Consider the following 9,613-nt stretch of genomic DNA (forward strand, 5'->3'; position numbering starts at 1 on the left):
TTCTATCATAAGGTCAAAGATGAATGTTCACTGGTGGTTTCACACATGATCAGCAGCATTTGTGACTGACTCCTGATACTGAAGCAGACCATGTCCAAATGTAGCAAAACCTGGAGAATATCCAGGGAACAACATCTTATCTTCCGCCTGGGCAGTCTATAGCCCGGAGGACTCAACATTGAGATCTCCAATTTCAAATAGCCTCCCTCCCCATTCCCCAACTCCCTTTCCAGCCCCTCCTCCTCCCTTCCATCTGTCAGACTGACCCTTCCAGCTACCAACCGGATTCATTTCTCCCATCAACCAACCAGGTCGTACCCACCACCTGTGTTCACCTGTCACTACCTCACTACTCTGTCCCTCTCCCCACCTATAACCATTACCCCCTCCTATACCTGCAGCTCCCCTACCCTCACCTCCAGTCCTAAAGAAGGGTTATATCCAAAACGTCAACTCCTCCACTTCCTGATGCTGCCTGGTCTGCTGTGCTCTTCCACCTTCTTGCTTATCTACCTTGGATTCTAGCATCTGCAGGTTTTTTTGTCTCAGACTAATGTGTGGCAATGACATTCATATCTCACAAGTACAAAGACAATGACTACCTCAAACAAAACAGAATCTAATTGCTTTTGATTTTCAATGGCATTATCATCATTGAATCCCTCACTATCAATACCCTAAAAATTGCCATTAACGAGAAACTGAACTTGGCAAGCCTAGCAATTATTGTGGCTAAAAGAGCAGGTCAGAACCTAGATATATTACAGTGAGTCACTCATCTCCTGACTCCGAATGACTGTCAACCATCGACAAGGCACAAAGCAAGAGTGTGATGGAATACGCCCCACTTACTTGGATATGTACAACACTCTCAAGACGTTTGACATCATCCAGGACAAAACAACCCCTTTGGCAGTTCAACCCATCAACCATCTTCAATATACATTCCATTCACCACCAACACACAGGGGCAGCAATGTGTACCATCTACAAGATGCACAGCAGTAAAATACCAAGGCCCTTTCAATAAACCTTCCAAACCCACGATCACTTCCCTCTAGAAGGACAAGGACAGCAGATACATGGGAACACCAACCCCTGCAAATTCCCCGCCAAGCCACTCACCTGACTTGGAAATGTATTGCTGTTCCTTCAATGTCACCGGGTCAGAACCTTGCAATTCCCTCCCTAACAGCATTGCGTGTTAACCTACAGCACGTGGACTGTAGTGTTCAAGAATATAATTTACCAACACTTTCTCAAGGGCATGTAGGAATGGGTAATAAGTGCTGGCCTAGCCAGTGAAACCTACATCCCATGAGAAATACAAAATCTCTGTGCACAATCAGTTTTCGGCACAACAGCGTTACAGGAGGAACCTGGCAGCCCTACAGCCTGCCCCACTCAGTCTAAACCTACAGCGTGTCACAGCCAGTCAGTACACAAAATCTCCTTCACACAACAAAGACTCCTCATTCCTGCCTTTTGCCATACTAGTTATGAAGCCAGTTTTCTTGTTCAATGTTATGCTTGGAATTGATTTCTGTTTAGAAATCCTCTACATTCACTTAATGCGATTTGTTCAGTTAATACCTCTTCCTAAGTCACTTAACACAACAGTTAACACAGCCCACTTATTTCCTACATGGGTTCCTTAAATTCCTCTTCCACAGACTTCTAATTCTGGAGATTTACTGTTACTGAGTGCCATTAAGCCACTCAGGACTTGTTTTCTTCTGGTCTAACTGTATTAGACACTGCTAAACTACATGACTGCTGCTTCAGGACTCTTTCACTCTGCATGCCCTGCCTCCCTCACTCTCTGAAATAAACTTGCACAATACTTGCTCTTCTGGATGGCTCTTGGTTTTTTTAACTTCTCTCTCCCTGTATTGTAGGGCACCTTTTGGCTATGTAACAGAAGATTTAGGTTTCTAATTTGTTCTCTTGTTTCAAAAGCATTAAACTATTCACCTAAAGGGTTTAAAAGTCCTTGGAAACAACCCCCCCCCGCCCCCAACAACCTGAAACTGCAGAACTCAAACTATTCCCTCCACTTCCTAAACCACAGTTGGGGAACATAAATCAAACTTAATATTATACCTGGTTCTGTCCAATTTAGAATTCAAATTTCCAATGAATAATACTATGTCTTTTATTACGCATCACCCAATCATTGACATCCCCACTTCAATTAGGTAAAAACATGGACTGCAGATGCTGGAAACCAGAGTCGAGATTAGAGTGGTGCTGGAAAAGCACAGCAGGTCAGGCAGCATCCGAGAAGCAGGAAAATCGACATTTTGGGCAAAAGCCCTTCATCAGGAATAGAGGCTCTATTCCTGATGAAGGGCTTTCGCCCGAAACGTCGATTGCCCTGCTCCTCGGATGCTGCCTGACCTGCTGTGCTTTTCCAGCACCACTCTAATCTATCCCCACGTCAATTATCTGTTTAAGATGCTGAATTTTCAAACTGTAACAATCACCACTTTCATTTCGTTCCAATCAAAGATTCATCAGTTTCTGTTTGCCAAATGAACTGATCTACTTTCATCAGCCGAGATATATCTATCACTAGTCAAAATTCAAACTGGGACTAAATCACCAAAACAGATCACCGACTGCACCAAAACAGATCACTGACACCAAATAATGGTGCCGATTGGAACTGACACTGATCACCAACCAGCTCCAACACCGACCAGCTCCAATACTGACCACAGACCAGACACTGACATTGATCAGCGACATCAATCACTGACCAGCATCGATCATACACTGGAACCAATTAAGAATAAGCAATGGTCTGACCCTGACGCCAACGTTGCCCAAGCAGTGATTCAAACTTCACCGCAGTCACAGAGTGTGAAAATTCTTCAAACAATCTGGCACACCACAAGCTCCTGTCAGAAAAGCACTATCACTTACCCGGATTTGCAGTCAGTTGCAGGTTACTCCTATCCTTGGTGAGCCCATTGGTTTTGGGACTGGCACTTGGAGCGTTACTCGCTGCTGCCCGTGGAGGCCTCTTGCCTGGCACTTTAACCGTCGTCCGTAGTAGGTCAATTTCTTTGCCATGAACATTCTGCATGTAATCCTAATGACAGGAGAGAGAGGAAGAGAGCATTAGAAATAATATCTATCACTGAGGCAGCAACATAAATAACCAGGCATGAAGTTTACCAACAAACTGGCACTGAGCATCTGGAGACAGAACCAAGTGGCACAGCTTTCTCTTCAATAAAAAAAGGAGCCATTTATGGTTCACTAACTGAAATTTTCAAAAATTGTAAATGGTTTGTGAAAATAAGACAGGTTGTGGTAATATTATGTGCGTGGAGAAAATGGAGATTTAGGCCAGAGACAGACAGGAAATGTGACCATAGCTTTCAGAATTTAGGGTTCTGGAGAATGCACAGGTACAAGCTGCAATGTCATCTGCCTCTCACTCAGAATTAACTACTTTGGGAACTGCTGAGATGTCCAGACTTCAAACACTTACAACTCAACAAGATTTATTCGCGCTATACTTAAAGGAGATCAGAGTATGCTAGCATGCACCAGCGTTCAAGCATTCCACATTCAGTGCGGTCCAGAATCAGGGTGGACTGGAATCAGGGTGGACTGGAATCAGGGTGGTCTGGAATCAGGGTGGTCTGGAATCAGGGTGGTCTGGAATCAGGGTGGACTGGAATAAGGGTGGACTGGAATCAGGGTGGACTGGAATCAGATAGACTGGTCTGATGGTGTCCAAAATCAGGGCAGTCTGAAATCAGCAGAGACTATAATCAGGGAGGACTGGAATCAGCGCAGACTATAATCAGGGCAGATTGGGATCAGGGCAGATTGGGATCAGGGCGAACTGGAACCAGCACTGACAGGAGTCAGGGTGGTCTGGAATCAGCATGGTCTGGAATCAGGACAGACTGGTCTCAGGATGGCCCGGAATCAGGGCAGTCTGGAATCAGGGTGGAGTGGAATCATGATGGATTGGAATCAGGGCAATCTGTAATCAGCGCAGACTGGAATCAGCACAGTCTGTAATCTGGATAGTCTGGTATCAGGGTCATCTGGAATCAGGGAGGACTTGAATCAAAGCAAACTGGAATCAGGGCAGACTGGAATCAGAGCAGACTGGAATCAGGGAGGTCTGGAATCAGGGCAGTTTGGAAACAGGATGAACTGGAATCAATGTGGTCTGGAAACAGGGTGTTTGGGAATCAAGGAGGAATGTAATCAGCGTGGGTCGGAATCAGGTCGTTCTTGAATCAGGGCAGACTGGAACTAGCGCGGTTTGGAATCAGGGTGGACTGGAATCAGCATGGTCTGGAATCAACGCAGTTTGGAATCAGCGTGGATTGAAATCTAGGCAGTCTGGAATCAGCACAGACTGGAATCAGGGTGGTCTGGAATCAGAGGGGTTTGAAATCAGGGCAGTCTGGAATCAGCACAGACTAGTATCAGGATGGTCTGGAATCAGCTTGGTCTAGAATCAGGACGGACTGGGATCAGTGCGAACTGGAATCAGTGCGGTCTGTGAACAACGCAGTCTCGAATCAGGGTGGTCTGGAATCAGTGTGGGCTGGTTCAGCGCAATTTGAAATCAGGGCGGACTAGAATCAGCATGGTCTGGAATCAGCGTGGTATGGAATCAGGGTGGTCTGTAATCAGCACTGACTAGTATCGGGGTGAACTGGAATCAGGGCAGAGTGGAATCAGGGTGGTCTGGAATCAGCACAGACTGGAATCAGGCCGGACTGGAATGAGCGTGGTCTAGAATCAGGACAGACTGGGATCAGTGCGAACCAGAATCAGGGCAGTCTGTGAACAGCGTGGACTGGAATCAGGGCGGTCTGGTTCAGTGCAATTTTAAATCAGGGCGGACTAGAACTGCTCCTCGGATGCTGCCTGAACTGCTGTGCTCTTCCAGCACCACTAATCCAGAATATGGTTTCCAGCATCTGCAGTCATTGTTTTTACCTAGGATCAGCACGGTCTGGAATCAGGGCGGACTGTAACCAGGGTCAGCATGGACTGGAATCAGCACAGTTTGAAATCAGGGAGGTCTGGAATCAGCATGGACTGGAATCAGGGTGGTCTGGAATCAGGGTGGTCTGGAATCAGCGCAAACTGGAATCTGTGTGGACTGGAATCAGCACAGCCTGGAATCTGGGTGGACTGGAATCAGTGCATTCATTTAATATGGAGATCAGGAGCAATTACATCTCCCATGATTTGCCAGTGTTTGATATTCTCTTCCCCCAGTGAGTAGCAGAGCCTGGCTCGTTGAATCGAGGCCAGCAAGTTTGATTATCTTCTTTGATCAACAACAGAATCATGCCTAATGTGGGACATACAGGAACGTGAAGTTAAGGACAACATCAAATCAGCTACAAATCATTGTTGGGGTAGCTGAATGGTTAGCACAGCACCAGAGACCCGGGTTCAATTCCAGCCTCGGGTAACTGTCTGTGTGGAGTTTGCACATTCTCCCCGTGTCTGTGTGGGTTTTCTCCAGGTGCTCCGGTTTCCTCCCACAGTCCAAAGATGTGCAGGTTAGGGTGCATTGACCATGGTAAATGCAGGGTTATGGGGATAGGGTCTGGATTAGATGTTCTTTGGAGGGTTGTTGCAGACTCGATCAGCTGAATGGTGTCTTTCCACACTGCAGGGATTCTGTTGAATGGTAGAACAGGTTCAATGGACTGATCGGTCTACTCCTACATCAATTTCTTTTCTTGTTATCCAGAAGTGCTCTTAAACACTACTGATCGGCCTTCCCACCACCAAATCACTGTTTCTTTTAACATTAACCACCACCAGTAAATCACCCATGTAGCCAATTAGAAACTTGGAGCTGCACTAATTTCTTATGACTATTAAAATGTGTTATAACCAGTGGATCTACAACAGAAGATCAGTGATCCGATAACCAACAGATCAGACTGAAGCTGTGAAGTCCTGCCACATCCTGTCATGAATGGTGGTGAACAATAAGACAACTCAGTGGAGGGGAAGGGTCCACAAATCCCAGCATATCAGTACAAAAGATAACGCTAAAGTATTTACAACAATCTATAGCCAGAAGTGCTGAAATTCCTACTCACCTCAAAAAAGGAACTGAGGGCATTGTTGCTAAGTCTGCAGATGGCACAAAGACAGGTGGAGGGACAGGGAGTGCTGAGGAAGGGGGAGACTACAGATGGACTTGAACAATATAAGAGAGTGGGCAAAGAAGTGGCAGATGGAATACAGTCGAGAAAAGTGTGAGGTTATTCACTTTTGTAGGAAGAATAGAGGCCTCTTCTAAACAGGAAAAGGCTTTTAAAAATGTATTTATTTTGTGGGATGTGGGCATTGCTGGCTGGCCAGCCATTACTGCCCGTCCCTAGTTGCCCCTTGAGAAGGTGGGGGTGAGCTGCCTTCTTGAACTGCTGCAGTCCAAGTGCTGTAGGTAGATCCACAATGCCCTTAGGGAGGGAATTCCAAGATTTTGACCCAGCGACAGTGAAGGAACGGTGATATATTTCCAAGTCAGGGTGGTGAGGGGCTTGGAGGGGAACTTGAAGGTGGTGATGCTTACATTTATCAAATGCCCTTGTCCTTCCAGATGGAAGTGGTTGTGGGTTTAGAAGGTGCTGTCGGAGGATCTTTGGGTAAATTTCTGCAGTGCTTTTGTAGATAGCACAAACTGCTGTTACTGACGTCGGTGGTGGAGGGAGTGGATGCTTATGGATGTAGTGCCAAGCAAATGGGGGCTACCTTGCCCTGGATGATGTTAAGCTTCTTCAGTGCTGTTGGAGCTGCACTCATCCAGGTAGATGGGCAGTATTCCATGACATTCCTGACTTATGTTCTTGTAGATGGTGGATAGACTTTGAGGAGTCAGAAGGGGAGTTACTCACTAGCCTCTGATCTGCTCTTGTAGCCACTGTGTTTATGTGGTGAGTCCAGTTGAATTTCTGGTCCACGATAACTCCCAGGATGTTAATAGGGGGAGATTCGGTGATGGCAACACCGCTACAGGAAGTGAGGGAAGAGATTACTGCACCTTTGGCGATGATCTTTGTGTCCTCATTGTCCACTGGAGTAGTGCCAGATGATTGGAGGGTGGCAAATGTTATTCTATTGTTCAAGAAAGGGAATAGGGTTAATCCTAGGAATTACAGACCAGTGTGTCTTACATCTGTGGTGGGCAAATAATTGCAAAAGATTCTGAGAGACAGGATTTATGATTACTTGGAAAAGCATAGTTTGATTAGATATAGTCAGCCTGGCTCTGTGAGGGACGGGTTATGCCTCAGAAGCCTCATTGAATTCTTTGAGGATGTGACAAAACACATGGATGGTGTTCAGCCTGGAGCCCAGTGACTAGTGGTGTTCTGCAGGGATCTGTTCTGGGACCTCTGCTTTTTGTGATTTTTATAAATCACTCGGATGAGGAAGTGGAAGGGTGGTTTAGTAAGTTTATTGATGACACAAAGGTTGGTGGAGTGGTGGATAGCGTGGAGGGCTGCTGTACGTTGCAATGGGACATTGACAGGATACAGAGCTGGGCTGAGAAGTGGTAGATGGAGTTCAGCCTGGCAAAGTGTGAAGTGATTTATTTTGTAAGGTTGAATTAAAATGCAGAATACAGGGTTAAAGGGAGGATTCTTGGCAGTGTGGAGGGAAAGACGGATCTTGCGGACTATGTCCATAGATCCCTCAAAGTTGCCACCCAAGTTGATAGAGTAGTTAAGAAGGTGTATGGTGTGTTGGCTTTTATGAGCTGGGGATTGAGTTTAAGAGTCACGAGGTTATGCTATGGAGCCCTGGTTAGACCACACTTGGAATATTGTACTCAGTTCTGGTCATCTCATTACAGGAAGGATGTGGAAGCTTTAGAGAGGGTGCAGAGGAGATTTACCAGGATGCTGCATGGACTGGAGGGGATGTTTTATGAAAAAAGGTTGAGGGAGCTTGGGTTTTTCTCATTAGAGCGAAGAAGGATGAGAGATGACTTTATAGAGGTGTACAAGCTGATGAGGGGTGTAGATGGAGTGGATAGCCAGAGACTTTTCCCCAAGGTGGAAATAGCTATCATGAGGGGGCATAATTTTAAGATGGCTGGAGAAAGGATTAGGGGAGATGTCAGAGGTAGGTTCTTTTCACAGAGAGTGGTGGGTGTGTGGAATGCACTGCCAGCAGTGGTAGTAGAGTCTGATACTTAGGGACATTTCAGCAACTCTTGGATAGGCAGATGGATGAGAGTACAATGAAGGGTATGTAGGTTAGTCTGATCTTAGTGTAGGTTTAAAGGTCGACACAACATCAAGGGCCGAAGGGCCTGCACTGTTTTATGTTCTATGGCTCTGAATGCCAAGGGCAGGCGATTAGATTGTCTCTTATTAGTGATGGTCATCGCCTGGAATTTGTATGGCATGAATGTCACTTGCTACTTGTCAGCCCAAGGATATTGTCCAGATCTTGATGCATTTGAACACAGACTTTTTCAGCATCTGAGGAGTCACAAATAGTGCTGAATATTGCATAATCAATCATCGGCGAATATCCCCACTTCTAACCTTATGATAGAGTTGAAGATGGTATGGCTGAGGATACTACCCCGAGGAACTCCTGCAGAGGTGCCCTGGAGCTGAGATGACTGACCTCCAACAACCACGATCATCTTCCCATGTGCCAGGTATGACCCTTGATATCATGCGGAGTGAATCGAATTGGTTGAAGGCTGGTGTCTGTGATGCTGGGACTACTGCAGGAGGCTGAGATGGATCATCCACTCAACATTTCAGGCTGAAGGTTGCTGCAAAAGCTTCAGCCTTATCTTTTACACTGATGTGTGGGCTCTTCCATCATTGAGGATGGAGATATTTGTGGAGCATCCTCCTCCAGTGAGTTGTTTAATCGTCCATGACCATTCTCAACAGGATGTGGAAGGACTGCAGAGCTTAGATCTGATCCATTGGTTGTGGGATCGCTTAGCTCTGTCTGTCACTTGTTACTTGTGTTGTTTGGCATGCAAGTAGTCCTTTTCTCAGCAGAGAGTGGCGCGAGCTGGGCGGAAGTGAGGTTGGAGCGCAGAGCTGGTTGGGAAGGTAAGTGATTGATATTTGAGTGGGTGTGTTCTAGACCCCAGGCCCTACATAGTAGGGCCTCCCCCCCATCCTCCTCCTCTAACCTAACTTTAAAGTTCACAGGTAAGCTACTCAGGGTTCTTGCTTTGGAGACAAACTGTAGAGTAATGGCAGCGTAGGCAGTGGAATGTTCCTCCTGCAGGATGTTCGAGGTAGGGGTGACCACCGATACTCCTGCCGACTTCATCTGCAGGAAATGCAGTCAGATCCTGCTCCTCACAGAACGAGTTAGGGAACTGGAACTGCAGTTGGATGAACTGAGGATTATTCGAGAGGCTGAGAGGGTGATAGACAGAAGCTACAGGGACATAGCTACGCCAGAGAACAGAGGTAGCTGAGTAACAGTTAGAGGTGGGAAGGGGAGGAAGCAGGCAGTGCAGGGATCCCCTGTGGTCGTTCCCCTAAACAATAAGTATACCGCTTTGGATACTGTTGGGGGGACGGCCTAGCAGGGGTAAGCTGCAGCGACCGGGTCT

The 9,613-nt window shown here is 46.5% G+C and overlaps 1 protein-coding gene across 2 annotated transcripts in view; it reads right to left on the bottom strand.

The window, feature by feature from the left end:
• Positions 1–9,613, bottom strand: part of agap3 (ArfGAP with GTPase domain, ankyrin repeat and PH domain 3) — a 660,759-nt gene that overhangs the window by 136,618 nt on the left and 514,528 nt on the right. For both annotated transcript variants that reach the window (XM_043687549.1, XM_043687548.1), the window contains exon 11: positions 2,929–3,097. In XM_043687549.1, coding sequence (XP_043543484.1) covers positions 2,929–3,097 — 169 coding nt within the window. The remainder of the gene's footprint in view (positions 1–2,928; positions 3,098–9,613) is intronic.

This window comes from Chiloscyllium plagiosum, chromosome 4 (genome assembly GCF_004010195.1).
Source record: "Chiloscyllium plagiosum isolate BGI_BamShark_2017 chromosome 4, ASM401019v2, whole genome shotgun sequence".
Taxonomy (NCBI): Eukaryota; Metazoa; Chordata; class Chondrichthyes; order Orectolobiformes; family Hemiscylliidae; genus Chiloscyllium; species Chiloscyllium plagiosum.